Raw genomic sequence first — 22,399 nt, 5'->3', positions numbered from 1 at the left:
TATTGTCGGGAAAGGAATACAAAAGAAATCAAGTAAAAACCAGAAAGTAAAAAGGCGCCATGACAACGAATTTTTATTAAATGTTTTGAAACAGTTTATGTTGTAATGGTTTACAAGAATAAAGAATAATATACGGAGCAAACATGCATGCATAAAATAACTTAAATTTTGCTTTGATTGGTATTTAAAAAAATATTAATTAAGAATGTACCAATTAAAAATAAGAATATTTGAAGAATTGTAAATAGTTTTATGTTACATTAAATCAGGAAACTAGGAACATACAATTAGATAAGAATGTTTTGAGAAGTATACATTATAAGAATAAAAGAAAAATGAATGTTCATAACAATACAAATGTAGAGTCAATGTGTTTGACAGACAATAAAAATACAAAAAAATAATATACATATGTATTTATCATCATTATCATCGTATGTATTGTGGATGAATGTTATATATGGCTCTATATCAGAAAAATGGAAACAATAACGGGCGTCACTTCAAAATTCTCATTTTGACGTGTTAGCTGTATTCCTGTGTTTTTTAGGTAAAATAATCTTTAAACTTTAGATTAATTGCGAAAAAAAGATAGTTAATAAATATTTGGATAAAATAATTACAAAAAAATATGGACCAGTAAAAGTGATGGACGTTATTTTGACAATCATTTTCTCAATATATAACAGTGTGTACCTTATTTTGGCAGAATACATATTCATTAAAGGGTATAAATAAACTTCTTTCTTACAAACAAAATTGCAATAAAACAGGAGTTCCCATCTTCCTTTAATCCAGCTGATTTTAAAGTAACGGACGTTATGGATTTTTCCATTACATTTATATTCATTGCTGGTAAAAACTGTGAATCCTACCTAAACCATCATCCTTTCTTAGGAGTTTGTATGCTTTTATTTGCGTAGTGTTTAAATAAAGCGGAATAGTGCCACTTTACAAGCCATTTTCCTACCAAGTAGAAGTGGGCGTTATGTTTGACATTTGACATTTGCGGAAAGTGACGGATGTTACACTTGACATTTCTCATGCCATTCCTTTGGTCACTTGTTTTGTTGTTGTAGTTAAATGTATATATTACAAGTTTGTTACTAGTTACAGTAAAAATTCTTATTGTTGTTTAGCAGTTTTAAACTTGTTCTGTTATGTTCTGTTGACTCAAGTTGATGGTGTTTGTCGAACTGACCAGTCCTGGAAACACTGTATGGGTCAAAACAACATTCACGGCAAGTAAAGTTTGCAACTTCTGGTGATAAGCATTATTTCAATATGACCAACTGTCAGAAAAAGATGTATGGGAATCTTTTTATACCCTACTTTAAAGCAATTATTAGTCCCCTACCGGTTTCACCGGATGGGACTTATGGTTTGCGCTCCGTCTGTCTGTCAGTCCGTCAGTCACACTTTTCTGGATCCTGCGATAACTTTAAATGGTCTTAATATTTTTTTATGAAACTTGGAACATGGATATATGGCAATATGGACATTATGCACGTCACTTCATTTAGTTCCTACGTCAAAAATTGTGGTTGCTATGGCAAAAAATAGCCAAGAAATAATGCTTAAAATGGTGTTTTTATCTGGATCCTGCGATAACTTTTAAAAATTCTTAATATTTTTTCATGAAACTTGAAACATGGATAGATGGTAATATGGACATTATGCACGTCATTTCATTTTGTTCCTACGTCAAAATTTATGGTTGCTATGGCAACAAATAGACTCAAAATACTGCTGAAAATGGTGTTTTTTTCTGGACCCTGCGATAACTTTTAAAGTTCTTAATATTTTTTCATGAAACTTCAAATATGGATATATGGCAATATGGACATTATGCACTTCATTAAATTTTGTTCTTACGTCAAACATTCTGGTTGCTATGGCAACAAATAGACTAGATATACTGCTGAAATGGTGTTTTTCTGGATCATGCGATAACTTTAAAAGTTCTTAATATTTTTTCATGAAACTTGGATAGATGACAATATGGACATTATGCACGTTATTTCATTTTGTTCCTACATCAAAAATTCTGGTGGCTATGGCAACATATAAAAAAAATATTCTGACATTCGTGGAATTTCTGACAATCTAGGCGCTGGTAGGGGACTTTTATTGCTCGGCAATAGTCTTGTTAATTAATGTAATTTTTTTTGCTTGAACCAGAAGTTCACAAGTTTACTTTCTGTGATATTGGGAAGAAACACATCAGACATTCGATCCATATTTTTCTAAATCCTGAAATATGAACTAGTTAATACACAAATTTACCAAAGGTTTTCCAAAAAGTATCAATTATAAATGTTAAATCATGAATTTGATCAGTGTCTGGTGTGTCTTGAAGGGTACTTTTTGGTCAATATGATAATAGAGCCAATGTTTGCACTTATGGTTTTATTTTCCATATGTATACACTGATTAAATTAAACACTAATCATAACTTCGTAAATCCGAACTTCTGTAAAGTTCTTCCATGTCTCACAGGTCTGAAAATATTAAGAGTATAATTAATAATTTAAGAGTATTTCATGTACTATTCTCTTTTAAAAAACACAATAATTAAAGAGTCTTCAATGTCAAAATTAAGATATTACCAAGTGTGCTGTCTATCCAAGTTTGAAATGCTGAGGAGTATCTTTTCAGTATCAATGATGAGAAAGCAAACAGAGAAAGTGGTATTCTCAAACTCCTTTGATCTAGTCAGTTCGTCACTTTTAATAAAAAGCAATGCACAGCACACACCTACCAGTAATTGCTTATGCCCTATAATATTGAAGGACAACACGAAAAAAGACAAAATATTGTGATTATTTTGCTTCTGTTCAAAGAATAATTATAATTGGACAAGTTGACTGGGTTTTGTTTATAAATTTTTACCTGAAAACTTACATAAAATCCTTGTTCCACACATAAGTATGTCTGGAGGAGCCGTCTTCTTCATGACATCGGTTTCAAGAACTGAGTGTTTCACAGCATTTAATGTCCACAACTTCTTGTTCCTTTTGAAGAACTTGACCAAGGCCATTCATCAACCATAAAAGACAAATAAAAGTAGAGCTTTATAAAAAAAAGAGACTTCTGTCAAGGCACTAACTGTCTACAACACCCTCCAACTAAGAAATCACCACATTCATGAACATGGTCTAGGAAACAACATAATGTGTTAAAATGATGTACATGTATTATATTTTCAGTTTTTTGGTGAAAATGTAATTACTGCATTTAAGCTATACCACAATTTACTAGTTTTAAATTGAACTAAAGATTCAGGGTACAGCGAGTATCATTAGTAAACATGGAAAATTGAAATAAATGAAGTAATATTTCTATCACAGTAACAGATCAATATGATACATAATAAGACCATAATTATTTACTAATTAATATTTAAACGAATACATGTCAGAATGTCTGCAATTATTTGAAAAAGTTAAAATCAGTGCTCTTTTTGTGAGTTTATGATATGAAAACACATATATATAATATCAATGAATTCAATTGATGTATTAAGATTTTCAAGTAGAAAAGATCAACAACAAACTCAACAAACTTTAATGACTTGTCAGTAAGTTGGACACCTTCATCACTGTGTTAACTGTTTTGCAATTTGAAATGGTTAATATTCATATATATTATAATGTAGAATGTAAAACCAGTAATATGCAGTAGGCCTAAGTAGAGCTGCTATACACAGGTGGTTGCTTAAGTCAGGCAGAAAAAAAAATGTGACTGTTTATAGGTTAATGCTAATCAAAGTCAATTTGAAGCAGCTTCAAAATTTTATTAATAAACTTTATTTTACCTTGGACTTAGTGACTAGATAGCTGTCAAGACATAACGGGCATTTTACATAACGAATGAATATGTCCAAATATTCTAAGCCCATGATTGTTACTTTGTATTTTACGTGCAACAACATTAAAGATGACAATCTGATGAAAACAAGCCACCAACGAAGTCTGCATTACTGTCTTCATTTTAAATTTGATTCGGAAGTTACGTTTGACGCTTGTTTGTATTACGATGTTGTCAAACATAACATCTGTGACGCATAAATTCTGTCAAACAGTAACGGGCGTTTCTTAGTTGGTGAAATTTACCATTGTTTACACAATATAATCGTTCTCCGCATTAACATTTTAATAAAAATAAGATGATATATGCAGCATTATATCAGATGACATCGCAAGTTAGTAATTAACAAAAATTAGCCTAAGTGACGGACGTTACCATTGTTAGTGACGGACGTTACCGTTGGAAAAAGGTTTGACCGACACTCCACTAACTTCGTTTTCTTCCATCTTAAAGCGTGTACCCAGCAATCGATGACGTATTTGGCAAACGGTGTTGGTATAAAACAATAAACAGCATGATAATAGCACGGGCACTGCTATTATGTTCACAGTAGAGCGAAAGTAGCGGAGGTTACGTTATTGACCGACAGCGGACAACGTCAAGAAAATTGTTCAATTTTAAAATGAAAAGACGTTTCTTTCCCAAATAAGTATTATAAATCAACAGTAAAGAATTGTTTAAGAGCAATGTGAATTTGAACGAATCACTTTATCATTGTTTAACACTAGAATAATTTGACGAAAAAAAAATTATTTTGACCGACAGCATAACGGCCGCAAACAACAATTTGAACTCCAGTTTTTTAACTTAATAGTGCTTAAAATTACATTTACATGTAAAAATAGAGCAGAAAAAACATTTTTGTTTCAAAACATGACCAAAACAGCACATAGTTCTGCACCATTGAGACACTTTAAAATGTTTTGACATGCCTTACTAGACATGCCACTTTAAGGATGTCTTTAAAGATTTTCAGTTTAATCAATTCAATTTGTAAAAAATGAACAAAAAAGTGACGCCCGGGCCCGTATTCACCAACAATTCTTTACTTGAGAATAAAGAATAAAGAAAATGCTTTATTCTTTACTTTTCTAAGAACGTTCTTAGGTCGATTCTTTATCGGTATTCACCAACGCTTTTTTTAGCGTTCTTTACTAAGAATTATTTGTTATTGATGTAAGCGACCTTGGTACCCGGCATTTTTCGTTAACGCATATAAAACTCGGAACCGTTTACGTGTCTTCTGTCACAACATACAAGATGGCGGACAACAACGCTAACGTTGCTACTAGTAGAAATCGTTGGTCCGAACAGGTGGAAACTGTAATAGCCCAGGAAATAATTAAAAACTATGATGTCCTGTTCGGCCCAATGACCGGTTGTGGCGCACTCAAAATTAGAGAGGTTCGAAGGAGAGGCTGGGAAGCCGTGGCAAATGTTCTAAACTGGTTTGTACTTTTGGTGTTATCAATTTTCCAAATTTTGGAAATTCTAGCAGAAGGAATATTTGTACAGTTAATTCATTATTTTGTTTTTTAATTATTGATTATAATAAAAAATTTAATTTGTGCAATGTTTAAAAACGAACAGAATGTTAAATAATATGTGACATAAATATAAAAATAATGTATCTTTACTATTTTCCATGTAAAACTTAACACGTGCTAAAAGATATAACGATTTAATAACAATAATCACAAGCTAATTGCACTGAGTGTTCGTTCGTTAACAGTCGGACAGGCTCCCGGCGTCTCCTCTATACGCATGCGCAACGCGCTTCCGATGGATCAGACGCAACTCTTCAGGTCAGCCACAACACTCCCCCTGTCTTTATTGTTGGAACCGCTCCCCGGACCAGGTACCACCGCCCGAAACAATATTCTGTCATTTGTCTGGTTGTGGTTTGTTGTCCTGGATTGCCAAACTGGCGTATATCGGGGACCATCCATTTCCGAGGTAGATCTACAGGGCAACCTGCCCTGTGGAGATCGCACCAGACAGGTTGACTGCGTTTCTCGTGGTGACCTTCAGGATGTGCTGCGTTGTCACCCCCTGAGGTTCCGCCAACATCGAAGTCACATCCCAATCTTCCGTTGGCGCCGGAAATCGATGATAGGGCCTAGTGAAGTAAGGAGCGTGAATTCACTCCTGTTGTAACAAAAGTGGGTGTTGGGAAAAACTTCCAGCCAACAATCGACACGACTGAGTGAACGGCTCGCCCCCCGGATCCCACGGATATAAATCAGGCTGACTAGCCGATTCCATTCGATTGAAAACATGAGCTAACTGGCCGCTTGGATCGGCCAACTGTCTATCGTAAACTGTTGGCGCATGGACCTTTTCAAATTTAACCCCCACGCTGTCACACCCAGGGACACGACAGGTGTGGTTTCTTGTACACCTATCCACCTGGCGCTGGCTCTCCAAGCTCTTCTGGATCTGGGACAAACTGTCACTTCTTGTGGTCGTGCGACTCCGTAAAGGACTTGTATCCTCGGACTGGTCGCCCTCGACCCCGTCTCTTCTGGTGGTCGTGCGACTCCGAACAGGACTTGTATCCTCGGACTGATCGCCCTCGACCCCTACCAAAGGTAGACATCTAACCGCCCAGGACTCGGTATGACCTCCTGCCTTCTTGTCCGAGAAGTGACACTCTTGGACCCCAACAGTAGCTTCTACCTTGTCACCGCTGGAAGAACTGACATCCATCGGGCAAACTGCCGTCGATGACTTTTTATGAGCCTTTCTCGGAATTGGCGTTCCTGACAGGATATCCGGATCCGGACCTATGTCCACTGTTCGTTTGAACATGATAACTTTTGCTACCACCGGTTTATCTCTGAATGTTGTATTCAAAGGTATACTTTCGCCATTGATTAAAAGGCAGTCCGAGTGCAGATCAATCAATGCCTTGAAGTGCCGCAGCAGGTCATGTCCCAGCAACATCTCATCACTGATTGGCGCTACACATACCCCTTCCCTGGAAGACTGCTTTCCAAGCTGTACGTGTAAAGGCTGTGTCACAAATCCTTTGAGAACCGAATTCTTATCAGCAAGCTGCATGTTGATTTCCCTGACCTTGCCTGGTTTCCGCTCTAACTGGTCATAGACTGCTGAAGAAAGTATAGATATATCCGCTCCAGAATCTACCCGAGCCCTAACCTGACGGTCTCCTACCAACATATTCACATACGAAGACCCTGCCGTCACAACCATGACTGCTATGGTCTCCACTCCACTTGCTGACACGGATTTGCCCCCTTCCTTTTCAGCCGCCAATGCAGATGAAGCATCCTGCTGCACTTCAACCGGCACTAACAAATGGCCTCTTGCTACATCGGGCTGCGGTGCCTGGCCTTCGCTACCGGCCCTTTGGAGATTAGTCTTCTGTGGACTCTTTTCAGCCACTTGACCTTCAGACGTTGATTTAAGGGATTCCTGGTGCACCTTACAATTCTTTTTTATATGGCCCCTGCCATTACAATGAAAACATCTGAAAGTCCTCTGTGGGAACGTCATATCCTCGTTATTTCTTGCACTGTTTGATGCTAAACTAGCTTCAAACTTACAAGTTAGCTGCTCGATCGCCTTTTCCAGTTTTTCTAATCTCACATCACAAGGGGACTGAACCGCATTGACCGCTATTCCTTGATCATATTGCTTAGCCTTCTTGCCATCCACCACTTGAGTGACATACTGATGGTGTCGTACCAGATCAACAGCATGCTGAATAGATCCTGGTCGTTCAAAACAGGCGTGTTTTCCTGCTTCACTGTCAATACAACCTTGACAGAACTTTGAAACTGCCTCCCTTTGACCAAACTGATCTGGAAGGTCCCTAAAAGCAGGTATTGCCAGAGTTAACACTCTATCCGCCCAATCTTCTAACAATTCCCCCGGTTGCTGTGTAGCCTGCTGGAACTTAGCTCTACTTGTCTCAGGTAGTTCCTTTGAACCAAAGCGCCTTTCCATCTTTCGCATAATGTCACGGAAAGAAAAACTTTCTCCCATATGCGTCTCGATAGTGAAGTAATCGAGAGCCTTCCCCTCGAGGCACCAGTTCAGGTAATCACGGCATTCATGATCAGACCATTTGTAGACTCTCCGATAGCTGTTGAACTTTTGCTTGAATGATAGCCAACTGGTTCGTCCATCATATCGTAGGTTCTTTGGCTGCCTCCTTGGATCACCGTGGACTCTAGAGTGATATTCATTCTCTGATAAACTATCAGATTCTGAACTGGAACTGTAATAGAACCTTGATTGTGATGACCTTGCCCTGTGACGACCTTGTACATGACGATGCCGCCTCCTTGAAACACCGTGTCTTGACCCTGATCTCGAACTGGAGTCGCTGGAGTGATTCCTGTGCTTTGGCTTTTGTGATGGCCTACCACCAGATGGAGCATGACTGTAGCGGAAATGTTTACGAACTGACCGTCTGTTGTCGTCTTCATTTCCCGAGCCACTGTCGTCGTCTTCCTCTGATACCCTATCCTGTGACCGACGACGCCTAAAATGATCATAAGTCTTGGAGTGATTTCCCTTTTGCCTCTTTTCCACCCGCACCGCTGATTCATTGTCCGAGTCACTGCTCTCATTTCTTCTGAATTGTTTCTTCAACGGCTGTTCAACCCCCTGGCTATAAATTGAGGGCTTACAGGGCCTTTCATCGTGTCTTGACTGCTTTTTCTTATCGTTTTTAAATGGGCTGCTGCTCTTCATCTTCATATCTACCGCTACTGATTCCGCTTTTAATATCAGAAGCTATTTGTTTTTCAGATACATCATCAAGGCAATTCCGGGCCTTGCATAAAACTTCTGTGTATTTATTGCATCTTACAGTTCGGATCACTGCAGAAGTTTAATACCTAAATAGTCCAAACGATGTATTTAAACCAAATTATGTTGAATAATATTGTTAACCAATGTTCACTTAATTAATTGCAACAATAGCCCACCATACCAACCAAACTGGTCATAAGTATACGAACAGCCAAGTTCAACTCCCTCCGTCTTTACAACTGCAGCATAGTATCTGTTTGCAAACTGCAAAAAAAACACCCTGTGTGCCCCCGAAAACTGCAAATGCGAGAAGTCCCTGTGCGCAAACTGCGACGTACCCCTGTGCGCCTCCGCAAACTGCGAAAACGGCTAGCACATGTTCACCTGTGTGCTCATAAACTCGTGACGTCACAGCAACAATTTTCTTTTCAAGAGAAACACTTCTTAAACAAATTAATACTGCCAAACTGGCTCAAATTTGTTTAAAAATACTCTGTGCTGGTCGATCTGCACCGACGAACGTACTCTAGACGATCTCAGTTGTGAAATACGATGTTTCAATAGCACGTGGTTGCCAAACTGGCAAATGCAAAAAGTTCTTAATTACCCGGAATCCCGCTGTTCTTTAAGTATTTGCCTCGTCGCCAATAATGTAACTTTACTATTTTCCAGGTAAAACTTAACACGTGCTAAAAGATATAACGATTTAATAACAATAATCACAAGCTAATTTCACTGAGTGTTCGTTCGTTAACAGTCGGACAGGCTCACGGCGTCCACTCAATACGCATGCGCAACGCGCTTCCGATGGGTCAGACGCAACTCTTCAGGTCAGCCACAACAAAAAGCAGTAGATGATTTAAGCACAAAATATTTACCATAATATAAAGTTATAATGCTTCACTATGGTAAAAATATTGTGCTACCCGGTTTCAAATATTCCAAAATATTCAACTAAACCCATATTGTGTCATTTTTCATTAATGATGTATTTCTACTAATTCATTTGTTAATAATTCATCAACAAAATTGTTTGTGTCAAACACACATGAAATGTAGATTGCAATGTGGAAAAATGTTTTGAGGAATAAACAAATCATTTCTTAGACTCAATTTCTGATTTTAAAAAATGTACCTAATTGCATTCCATTTATTTCAGCCAATTTTCCACCTATAAGCGCGCAGGTTCAGAGGTGAAGAAAAAATACTATAACATGAAAGACAAAAGTAAGTGAAATTTAAAAGATGTACTCCTGTCTTATTTTTTCTTGCTGCTTCTTATGTAATGAAGATAAAATGTTCCACATTTATTGTATTTCACATGAAAAGTGAAACATCATAGTTACTGTGTAAAAATTAGCTGAAATTTGTAATTGATTTTTTGTTATACATGTAGGTTCATGATTATATTGTAAGCCTATTATGTACATGTAATAATGTTGTTGAAAAATCAATAATTATATTATATATATTGAGGAATTTTATGAAATTTTCAACATTGTTATATTAATAACTATCTGGTACATTGCTATTATCACCGGTCCAGCATACTTAATGTACATACTGTGCAAATCAAGATACATGAAAATTGCTAAAAATAGCATTAAATCAAACATTGGTGTAACTTTTGCTCCTTTTTGCTCCTTATGTTTATTTTGGACTCTTAAATTACACAGTTTCTTGTCAATATAACTATAGCAAAGACAAAAAATGATGAGATGAGGAGGCCAGGCACTGGAGGAGGGCCCCGGGTTAAAGAGTTCACCATTCCGGAGGGGATTCTCCTTCAGCATTTTGGGGATTCCGCCTCTGTGGCAGGGGTCCCCAATGCAATTGACACTGATGGTTTGTACAGTTTATATAGAATATAATACCATTTGTCAATTTTTATTATTATAATATCTTTTTTTTTTTTGGCATTATGCTTTGGTATTCATTTTTCAATGAAGGTAATGTTTAACAAAGATACTATTTATGACCAGAATGAAATACATATCATTTTTAAGTGCATTAGAAAAGTATGTTATTAAAGATTCATCATAACTCACCTTAGTCTGTTTGTTGGTATTGTTTTCAGTCCATGTTAAAAGTGATGTGTGATTGTTAATTATAAACTGTTAAATGTTTTAAAATTATATGTATGGCTTTATTTTCTTAGCTCCAGAGGGTGCTTCAATCAACATAATTTAACTGGGCAAGATGCCAATAGGTAAACAATTAATGTAGATTATGCTCTTCATCTTGGTTAATTACATGATGGTGAATGGAGAGAGCTTTTGTATTAAACATAGCATGTTAATAAATTTCTATCAATTCATTACTCACTTTGTAATATTGTTAAAATGGGGTGCCAAAGCTATGTGTAGTTGAGCAAAATATCTTTTATATGATAATATATACATTTTTTTAATATTGTTGTTAAATACTAGATCATTTTGCTTCGTTTATTACACAGATGGTAGCACTTGCATGACGTTCAAGATAGATGAAAGAGGTAAGTGACAGGGGCCTTATTTTTATGTTAAATTTTTGGTGAATGAAAAATAAATATGAAAAACTTATTAAAGTATGAACGTTGCGTAAGTAAATTCATGACAAATAGGTAAATTGGTTGAAAAAGTCCATTTTAAATTAAACAAATGACACCAAGAATTTTAGCCTTTGAGTTAACTTAGTTTTATGATAAACTTTGTTAATAATACATGAAGGGGTGCATTACTTTTATTTTCATTATTTTCATTAAAAACAAAAATTGTTTTATATTTGAAGGACTAGGAGCTCAGAAGACGTCAAGTGTATTCCAACGTGCAGTGGAAGATGAAGCTGGGCCATGCTCATCAGGGACCAGTGAGTATTATAAGAACATTATTTCACCAAATGCATACATATTCAATTCATCCCTATCATATGAAGCATTTAATATCACTGTGTTTTTTCCAAAAATAAAAAAATGAAACATTGAAATATAACTTTCCAATTGAATGCAACATCATTTATGTTATCCATGTAATTGTGTGGGGTCACAAGCTAGTTAGGTCAATTCCACACCAATGTGCAGGTATGAAAGTGAGGTTTAATTTTTGCCAAATCTATAAGTCCATTTCAATGCACTTTCAGGATTCCTATGATTGAATAATTGTTTTACAGAGACCAATACCAAATCAATGAAAATGGCCAACAAAAACCAGAGTAAAAGAGGTAAACAATTATTTATTATTCACATGTACATTTATATGTATTATAATATTCCATTTTTGCAAATCTTTCAATGCTAGCAACATATAGATAATTAACCTGTATATTATTCATGGAACTGAATCATGGAACACACACAAAAATGACAAATATTTATAAATGAGACATGGAACTGAAGCATGGAACACAACATACATATAAACTAGATTAACAACAATAACTAAACTTGTGTAAGTCAATGTTCAAGAAGCACTGCTTTTGATGCAGGTAATGAAATATGTAAATGTTATTATGTCAATATGACAAATGTGAACAAGCAATTACTTAATTTTAATTTAAACCTATTTATTTTAGCTCGATTGCATCGAAAGCCTAAGGCTTATATAAACACTCTCGAGTCTGTTTCCTGGGACTAGAACCAGTACTTGGTGTCTATGGGGGTGATCTAAAGAAAGCTCCCACAGTTGGGATCTAACCCGTGACCTCCCGGTCGCTAGGCGGACACCATATCCATTACACCACGGCAACCTATAAAGCAATTAATTGATGTGCCATTTCTTCAAATGGTTTTCACTATACGTTTTGTGAGATATGCATGAAAAGGACATAATTTAGAAGGTTAAATCGATTTAGCAAATTTAACTTTTTTTTTATTCCATGATTTATGGTATTTTTTGCATTGATAACAAAAAACCTTATAAATTTTAATACAATGTTGTTATTTGTTTCAGCTAGGGCAAGTTTCAACAAATTGGCTGAGGACAACCTAATAGCAGAAAAGAAGAACATCCATCTGCAACAAGTAAATCTAAGATTGAAGAATCAATTGATACTGGCACAACTGAAAGTTGCCAGATTAACGGCACAAAAAATTGAAGAAGAAATTAAAATGTTAAAAGCAAGCAATGAATGTTAACCCTTTACCACTTAGTTACGCATTTTCACACATTTGTAGTCCCTTAAAAAGTTATATTTAATTTAAGACCTTTATTACTAGATTCAAGTTGTTAAGGCTTCATATCCAAACCTTAGATACTGATGAGCAGCAAACAGCATAAAACCTGAACAGCCTGCGAGTTACTTGCAGGCTGTTCTGGTTTTATGCTATTTTCCCATAGCCATTTTCACTTTGCTTCTAAGTGGGAAAGGGTTAAATCTACAATCTCAAATGATGCCATCCAAATTGTTGTTATTGATATTTTTACACAAAGTTTTGAAGTTATTTTTGAGTAGATGGATGTTCTTCTTTTCATTATTTAACCCATTTATGCCTAGCGTCTAGAAAAAAGGCCTTGGCAAACAGCGTAGACTCAGATGGGACGCCACATCATGTGGCGTCTCATCTGGGTCTACGCTGTTTTCTTAATAGATTTTTTGTAAGAAATATTATAAATATAGAAATATATAGGCTCATATTCACAAACAGTTCTTATCCCCCGCCAGGGGCAGAGGGATATTGTTTAGGCGTTGTCCGTCTGGCTGGCTGTCCATCCGGCACTTTTGTGTCCGGAGCCATATCTTGGAAGTGCTTTGGCGGATTTCATTGAAACTCGGTATGAGTATATATATGGAAAAGAGGATGATGCTTGCTATATGGCATTGTACACCACCGGTTAATAATGGAGTTATGGCCCTTTGTATCTTGAAAAAATGCTTTTTTATGTGACAAAGCACCAGTTAGGCGGGGGATATCAATTTAACGAATTTGCTTGTTTGACCTAAGTCCAAGAATAAATAAGATTCTGTTAATAAGAATATTCAAGTATGGCTTGAATTTTAAGTCAAACATGGCATATACCACCTCTATCAACATCATACTTCATGTAAAACATTGTTAATGACATAATCACCAGTGGTAGAATGTATATATTTAAATGCTGGGTGTAATTTTCTTGGTTCTAAGTCTATTTGTTATTCTTAAGTCTAAGAATTGGTTTGTAAATACGGACCCAGGTTGATTAATGTAAAATGTTACCAGTAATTATAAAGAAGCTTTATCTGTGTACCTGAATAGGTCTATGTCGCTGATATTTATGCCCCCCTTCGAAGAAGAGGGGGTATATTGCTTTGCTCATGTCGGTCAGTCGGTCTGTCGGTCGGTCGGTCCGTCCACCAGGTGGTTGTCAAACAATAACTCAAGAACGCTTGGGCCTAGGATCATGAAACTTCATAGGTACATTGATCATGACTCGCAGATGACCCCTATTGATTTTGAGGTCACTAGGTCAAAGGTCAAGGTCACGGTGACCAGAAATAGTAAAATGGTTTTTGAATGATAACTCAAGAACTCATACGCCTAGGATCATGAAACTTCATGGGTAGATTGATCATGACTTGCAGATCACCCCTATCGATTTTGAGGTCACTAGGTCAAAGGTCAATGTCACGGTGACCCGAAATAGTAAAATGGTTTTCGGATGACAACTCAAGAACGCATACGCCTAGGATCATGAAACTTCATAGGTAGATTGAACATGACTTGCAGATGACCCCTATTGATTTTGAGGTCAAAAGGTCAAGGTCACGGTGACACGAAATAGTAAAATGATTTTCGGATGATTACTCAAGAACGCTTTTGCCTAGGATCATGACACTTCATAGGTAAATTGATAGTGACTCGCAGATGACCCCTATTGATTTTCAGGTCACTAGGTCAAAGTCACAGTGACAGAAATCGTATTCACACAATGGCTGCCACTACAATGGACAGCCCATATGGGGGGCATGCATGTTTTACAAACAGCCCTTGTTAATATAAATTTGTCATTTTACTTGAGAAGATGAATGTTATTCTTACTTAAATAGATGGATGTTATTCTTTTCATTATTTGTTTAAATTGTAAAAACCTGTTGACTAAGTGTTGTCTTACAATGTTACCAACATGGTATCCATATATGTCAACATTTTATACAGTAATATATGTCACTGCTGTTGCCAATATTCAAATAGCTTACTATCTATAAGTGTATTTGTTTGAATTATTGCTGGTATCAGCCCATCGTGTACCTTATTAGACAATTATGTTTGTAAACTACCATTTCTGTTGTTCTCTTGTTTAATTAAATATAACTATTTGCAGTTACAATAAATTGCTGTCGATATTTGTTAGTAAAACTATCTTGTTTGTACTGTAATTGCATTTTCTGTTAGTGATTATCTAGTACTACATATTTCACAGATTTTCTGGATGTTTTATTCATAATAAATTTCAGAATATCACAACTTAATTTAAGTTTTGTTATGATTTATCTCACAGACCGCTAGATTTATAACTAAAACATAGATAAGCATGCTTGTTTGTCGTAATTCTTGTAAGCTAATTATTTTATGGTAGACGTACCAAAGGATACTTTCATGAATATAAAAATACACATGCAAATTAATGTTTGTGTTTGAAAAGTCTTTTTGCTTAGCTCAAGGCAATATTGATAACAACAAGTGAGTGTCTGTAATATTATTACATTGATGTGTGTAATAATTTTAATAGTTTCAGACAAAAAACCCTGGGTTGAACCAGTACTCATTATGAATGCATATTAATTGAATATAACAATAAATCAAGTAATTTTCCTGGGTATGGTTATTATAACCAGTAGTACCAGTACTTACAAAGTATACATATTAATTTAACAACATATTTACAACATAAAAAAGTCATGTTCCTGGGTAGAACCAGTACTTGACACAGAAATACATGAATTCAATGAGAACATAATCAAGTTTCCTGGGTAGGGTTAGTAGAACCGTACTTAGAAAGTATACATATTAATTTTACAACATAATAAAGTCACGTTCTTGGGTAGAATTAGAACTTGACACAGGAAAACATGTTACAGTTTAGAATTAGGCAATAAGAGGTTTCAATATTGCAAATTTCCGTTCTTAAACAGACAAATTCATAGCACAACAATTGAAAAGCTTAAATGAAAATTACCGAAAGAAAAGTACATTTACACACATTTCAACAGTGTTGGAATAACGTTGTTCATAAAATATTATAAACAAGCATAACAAGTTTGTAATAATGTGCATTACAATTTTGACATGAAAACCGCTCCATAGTAAAGACATACATGTTATTTTTAAAGTTAAATGTTATTCATCTTGTCTTATAACCAAAATTATTACATCATGTTGAATGAGAAAGTGTTTGTGTTAAACATAAAATGTTGATAAATAGTTGACTAGAACATTACATCAAGATAAGAAGTGCAGTGAAATGAAAGGGAGCTTACCCCTGAGTTAAAATTACAGAAACTGTAAGATGAACTACAGAGTTACCTCTCTTTCAAATAACAAAGTCTCCACTAAAATCTGGAAAACAGTGGAAACAGCTTTGTACAATCTTAAAAGTTATGAGACTAATTCACACATAGTACAGTACAGTTAAAGAATATTAAAAGTTAAACGCATCACACTTTTTAGAGAAGTTTAACTCATCACACTATTTAGAGAAGTTTAACTCATCACACTTTTTAGAGAAGTTTAACTCATCACACTTTTTAGAGAAGTTTAACTCATCACACTTTTTAGAGAAGTTTAACTCAGTACATTATTTTATTTAATTGAAAAATCTCTGAACTAGTTGTTGCCTTACAATGTTACCAACATGGTTTGCATTTATTTCAACATTTTCATGATAAACTTGTTCTTCAAAAACATCATCCAAATAATCCTCTTCAAGGATATCCCCATGTTCAATTCCAAAATTGTGCATAACTACACACGCAGTGATATAGGTCACTGCTGTCGCCAAGTCAGTCCTTATCCCGTAATGGAGTATTGCGAATCTTCTTTTTATAATACCAAAGGTCTGCTCCACAAGCACTCTTGTTTTGCACAGAGCCAGATTAAACTGCTCTTGATTCTGTGATTCGGAAAGGAGTCATCAGGTAGGGTGTACATGGGTACCCCGAGTCTCCAAGAATGAAGCCATTATGAGCTCCTGTTCAGAAATAAAACATTCTTTTGTTAATAAAATTAGTCAACGTGTAAACGCTTAGCAATTTTGAGGTCAAAGGTAAATGACACAAGGGTTTATCCGTTTTAACCAGGTTTTCAGAAGGAAAAAAGTAGTTATCAGATTGCTGAATGTCGGCGGGCGGGCAGACTAAAGTATTTTAATTATTCATAAAACATATCATGTTAATTAAATCCTATTGTATTGTTTTAAATGTATTTAACCCTTTATGACACAAGTTGTATGTAATTTGCTTAGTCATAAGTTATGACTCATAACCATAGACATGTGTATCTGATATATAGCTACCTTGTTCGAACTGGTTCCGTAGATGACACTCTCTCCATATTCTCGCATCATGTGTGCTTCCTGGCCATTTAGCTGTTAAGCTCCTCACTTTTTTGCTGTGGTCACATACCATCTAAATATAAAATAATAATACATAATTTATTATACTATTAATTTTTAATTATACTGATATCATAGTGAATAATGTTAGTGCTATTGAAAATAGAATATTTAATATTAGTTATTGTCATATATCAGTGATAAAAAAAACACATAATTATGAGTACTGAAAAACTTTGTTGTGACAAAAGCAAACAAAATAACATACTTGCACGTTCAAAGAATGGTAGCCTTTTCTATTTATGAAATCGGCTTCGTGGTTCTTTGGCCTTTGAATGCGAACATGAGTTCCATCAATCAGTCCGATTACATTTGGAAATCCTGAATAATCAATAAGATTATTATTTAACAATTATGTTCATTTATTTAGGACAGGTAAATGAAATTCAGCTGGCATGACTGAATCATTTCTTCAGCACAACATCTTAATTCCCGTAACATTGGAGTACCATTTGTAATAAAATCTGCAAAAAATGGTCTTATAGACATGGAGCGGAAATAAAATAGGTATTGAGGACCTACAGACTGATGGGAAGACTAACAGCGTTGTTAAAATCCCACACATCCTTTGAGGGGGGACTTTACAAAGACAGATACATATGCAGGTGTGGAGGATACCATGCTAAAACCAAGAGTGAATTGTGATTAAAAGAAGGGTACATAAATGTATAATTATTTAATCATAACACTGTTATATTCCATGGAGTGATATCAAAATGGCATTTACAGTAAAGAGTGAAGATATAATATTACAATAACTGCGAATTAGAAACGTAATGAAACAAAGATTCAATTTGGACTAAACTCGGGTGACATCACCCTTATGTTTATATATGCTAGGCCTCTATCCCCTGTGAACTTGCCCTAGGCATAATTGCATAATGTACCAAGCTATACATAAAACTCTTAGAGAAACACACAAAATAAATACTTATATTCTCATTTTGATCGATAACGTTTAACGGCAGATTAATAACCACAATGTCGTAATTATCAAAATGTCATTTTCAGTTAAGAATGAAGATATATACTGTAATATTACAATAACTGTGAATAAACGACATGAGAGAAGTATCCACTTTGGACTAAACTCCGGTGACATCGCCCTTCAATTAACGTATGCTTCACCTTTCTGTGAACTTGCATTTGGCCTAATGCAGAATGTATCATACAAAACATGAAATGGATACAGTGATAAAAATTACTGAATAAAAATAGTGTATAAATCATTTGATTAAAAAAAATCACATCAAAAAATTGTTGGTCCTAACTGCGTATGTTGTTTATGCAATAACGATGACAATGCCCCCACAAAAATGAAGTGCAAGTGAATGATTTCCCTTGGATAAATGTTCTCAGTCAAGGTCATTTAGACAAACACAAATCTGGCACTCACCAGCAATGCCAATGGACTGAAATCTGGATTTTAGAGTTTTGCACTCTTCCCTGTCAGGAAACCGTACGTAACGGCGAGCTAGTCGAGCTATTGCTCGTCCAACTCGTCGGCAGCATCTTGATACGGATGGCTGACTGACTCGAACAGTGTCTGCTACGACGAGTTGGAACTTAGAAGGATCCAGTCGCCATGGCACGAAGAAATATGCACAGCTGCTGGATCGGCAGGAGAGAAGAATTCCTCAGCGTTCCAAATTCCAGAGAATCGGCGACCAAATTTAATAAGGGCAGTATAGTTGCCGGAATAAATCGGTATCTCCTATAAACCTCCATTTCCGACAAACCGTCTAGAGGATTTTCTCTGTCAAACAATCTTCTACGCGGGACATTTTCGACGTTTTCAAACAAGATATTGGCGTAACGCATAACGCGAACGGCCATCTTGGAAGCTTAAAGAATTATTCTAAGAATGCCCCGAAGCATTCTTAGAATTTTAAAGAAAATTCTTTATTCTTAAGAATTTTCTTTAACAAAATGAGTTCGTGAATAAGACTTAAGAATTTTTTCTAAGACTTAAGAATTTTCTTTATTTTCAAGTCTAATAATTGCTAAAGAATTGTTGGTGAATACGGCCCCCGTTATTGTTTCCATTTTTCTGATATAGAGCCATATTTTGATTTGTTTGTATATATAGTGCCTTCCCCAGGAATTTGTTCAGGCGCCCCGGGGGTGGGTTCGGGTGCCCTCCCGACGTTGATTTTTTTTTAATTTAACGTGTCAATTCACGTTCTGTGGTGCGTTATAACTAAAAAAAAAACAGCGTCAAAAGACGTCATTTGGTGCGCTATGACTCTTCAAAAAAATCCCCCAGTCATTTAAAAATATATTTTTTTATATTGTTTAATTGTTTTAAAACTTTTCCGCACAGATAGTAAAATCCCGACTCGAACGAGTACATCCGTTTCAACCCGACTCTATTACTGTATACTTACTGTTTTTCAAGTTTCTATTTATTACCCGATAATCCCGTTTATTCCGTTTTTATCAATCTCTTTCTGGTAAATATTTACGATAAAAGCTTTCAGTTATTTCTTTAACACAAACCTTGCCATTTTTTAAGTGACTATTTATAGATTTGATGAAATATTGCCTCTGAATATGCGTCAATTCCCTGACCTGTTGTGTGCTTGTTAAAACGCTCAATACACACCATTTGTATGCAATAGACGCGACGTTGTACATGCTGCATAATTTTCGCGCTCTTTTTAATTGAGAAAAAGATTCGACACAAAATAAATTTGCACTGCTAATTTGAAGCAAAAATATTTAACGTTGCGGTAACATTTACATTCGGAAGTGTGTTTCGGATTAAAAACGCGTTAACATCGACTTACGGTAATGGTTTTCGGATTACAAATTTAAGTATTCCCATTTGAGATTTCAACAAATATTAACCGTTGCGTTATAAATTCAACGATAATTTGTTTACACACTTTACGAGTCGAATAAATGTTTTGACGGAATTATGCATGAAATTCACGTTGTCCACGAGGATCACGGCCGGTTGCCATCATCAGTCTTCTAACTATCGATTATCGGACGAAACATTTACGAGTGTGCGTAATTAATTCAACGAAAATTTGTTAAAGCGCATTACGTGTCGAATAAATGTCAGAAAAACGAGGTGAATCAGTTCTATAAATGGACATGTTGAAATATACATGTACTGGAATTAAATTGTTATCACATAATTGTAACTGGGAGTCATTTGCACAACTTACTCGCTATAATAATTAATTGTTTACCACTTGCAATTAATTTCTCGAATTTATTATGAGTCATAGGTAACACTTGTTTACAGTAAAAAGGTGTGATGATGATGCCCGAAACCGTCTTTAATGTTCTGTACTGTACTAATTACCGGTTTTATATAACTCAAATGATACAACTTCTTGCTAATCAAGCTGCGATAAACTCTTACTTCATGCCCGACGTCAATCAAAAATAATGGTCGATAGTTAACCCCGCCCTCATAAGCATTCGCGTAACCGATTGGACGATGAACTTCACAGTTTGACGACTGGAAAGTTACCAAATACATCCTTGTCAGCATTTAAATGACCGTGTAATGTGGCTAGAATAATCGATACGCGCGTCATGCTATTCTCTTATCAGTGGATTATCCATTACCCCATGTGGTGTTTATGGCGATTACTTGTGAAAGTAGGTACCGAGTGCTCTTTTAAAACATGGAATATCGATACACTGATAGGGAAACCTTGATTTTTTGGACAATCTCCACTTTCTTTTACTGAAGAATACACTGATCGGAAAATTTCAAGCGCCCCGGGGACTCTGATTTCGAAATTCAAGCGCCCCGGCAAGGGGCGCTTAAATGGCCTGGGAAAGGCAATATATATATATATATATATATATATATATATATATATATATATATATATATATATATATATATATATATTTATATTTATATATATGTGGTCTTGTCTAATTTGGAATAATAATTTAATGTGTTTTTTCGCGAATATGGCGAAGTTAAATCTAAGTTGTATGCGCATTGAATTTATGTTTAAAGTGTTTCTTATAGGTAGAGGCAGATGCAGTAAACCTACTCCCCGTTACATAAGGTTACATTGAGAATTTATTCTGTCAATAAACGTGTTCAGCTTAACAGAAAGATCCTGATATTTGCTTGTTACATATGGTGTAATAATTCTATATTGCAGTATGTTAATTGTGAATAAATATGTAAAGAACAAGGATATTGAATATTTGCAAACATTATAAAAGACTGTCACAAAGCTCCTTTGACAATGAATTCAAGTTGTTACTTCGTGAACATATATAGCGTAGTGACATCATTGTGTTTTTCTCTCAAAGTAAAACGCATGCTCCTTAATGGTAGACACAACCACAACGTGATGACGATGGATCCAATACCAACAAGATAAACAACAAAGATCAAGCCAGCCTCGGTATAAGACTCGTAAGTCCGACCAGCAGCGCAATTTGAGCCCCAATACGCAGATTAGAAATGACGACCAGGTGAGAATCAATCTGGACGAAAAAAAAAACAGCTACACTCCTTAACAATAACGATAGCAACTCATTCAACATGAACAACACCTTTGTTGGATCATGGGGAACGCCTCACGTAACAGCGAAACAACAACTTAAATGTTCCATAAACAACCCATGTACTTACAGCCGGACATTCGATCCGCGTCATTGGAAAACGCATGCTCCTTAATGGTAGAAACAACTACAACGTGATGACGATGGATCCAATACCAACAAAATAAACAACAACGATCAAGCCAGCCTCGGTATGAGACTCGTAAGTCCGACCAGCAGCGCAATGTGAGCCCCAATTCGCAGAGTAGAAATGACGACCAGGTTAGAATCAATCTGGACAAAAAAACAGCTACACTTCTTGACAATAACGATAGCAACTCATTCAACATGAACAACACCTTTGTTGGACCATGGGGAACGCCTCACGTAACAGCGAAACAACAACTTAAATGTTCCATAAACAACACATGTACTTACAGCCGGACATTCGATCCGCGTCATTGGAAAACGCATGCTCCTTAATGGTAAAAACACCCACAACGTGATGACGATGGATCCAATACCAAATATATAAACAACAACGATCAAACCAGCCTCGGTATGAGACTCGTAAGTCCGACCAGCAGCGCAATGTGAGCCCCAATTCGCAGATTAGAAATGACGACCAGGTGAGAATCAATCTGGACGAA

At 35.8% G+C, this 22,399-nt stretch overlaps 3 protein-coding genes and 2 long non-coding RNA genes across 27 annotated transcripts in view; 1 reads left to right on the top strand and 4 right to left on the bottom strand.

Moving 5' to 3' along the window:
* LOC127867293 (neurogenic locus notch homolog protein 1-like) overlaps positions 1 to 22,399 on the bottom strand; it is a 279,268-nt gene that overhangs the window by 200,212 nt on the left and 56,657 nt on the right. The gene's annotated exons all lie outside the window — the stretch shown is intronic.
* On the bottom strand, positions 2,423 to 4,509 carry LOC127867306 (uncharacterized). Its single transcript, XR_008043432.1, has 3 exons — positions 4,246 to 4,509; positions 2,905 to 3,025; positions 2,423 to 2,501 (listed from the first exon to the last, which is right to left on the bottom strand). It is a non-coding gene; the product is annotated as an uncharacterized LOC127867306 (long non-coding RNA).
* LOC127867303 (uncharacterized) lies at positions 5,241 to 13,021 on the top strand. Its single transcript, XM_052408371.1, has 8 exons — positions 5,241 to 5,318; positions 9,815 to 9,882; positions 10,354 to 10,500; positions 10,814 to 10,864; positions 11,111 to 11,149; positions 11,425 to 11,502; positions 11,803 to 11,853; positions 12,582 to 13,021. Exons 4-8 carry the CDS (start codon positions 10,855 to 10,857, stop codon positions 12,764 to 12,766), a joined length of 363 nt encoding a protein of 120 aa, XP_052264331.1. The 5' UTR covers positions 5,241 to 5,318; positions 9,815 to 9,882; positions 10,354 to 10,500; positions 10,814 to 10,854; the 3' UTR covers positions 12,767 to 13,021.
* On the bottom strand, positions 5,574 to 9,424 carry LOC127867296 (uncharacterized). Its single transcript, XM_052408363.1, has one exon. It carries the CDS (start codon positions 8,599 to 8,601, stop codon positions 6,013 to 6,015), a length of 2,589 nt encoding a protein of 862 aa, XP_052264323.1. The 5' UTR covers positions 8,602 to 9,424; the 3' UTR covers positions 5,574 to 6,012.
* LOC127867304 (uncharacterized) lies at positions 15,508 to 18,508 on the bottom strand. 3 transcript variants are annotated; one of them, XR_008043430.1, is made up of 4 exons: positions 18,491 to 18,508; positions 17,428 to 17,540; positions 17,121 to 17,232; positions 15,508 to 16,796 (listed from the first exon to the last, which is right to left on the bottom strand). It is a non-coding gene; the product is annotated as an uncharacterized LOC127867304 (long non-coding RNA). The 3 variants fall into 3 exon arrangements; XR_008043429.1 differs by lacking the exon at positions 18,491 to 18,508 and adding an exon at positions 18,262 to 18,458; XR_008043427.1 differs by lacking the exon at positions 18,491 to 18,508 and having other exon boundaries at positions 17,428 to 17,827.

The sequence above is a fragment of the Dreissena polymorpha genome, chromosome 2, assembly GCF_020536995.1.
Source record: "Dreissena polymorpha isolate Duluth1 chromosome 2, UMN_Dpol_1.0, whole genome shotgun sequence".
In the NCBI taxonomy this organism is placed as follows: domain Eukaryota; kingdom Metazoa; phylum Mollusca; class Bivalvia; order Myida; family Dreissenidae; genus Dreissena; species Dreissena polymorpha.
Note: the sequence above shows the minus strand (reverse complement) of the source record. Positions and strands in the feature narration are given on the sequence as shown.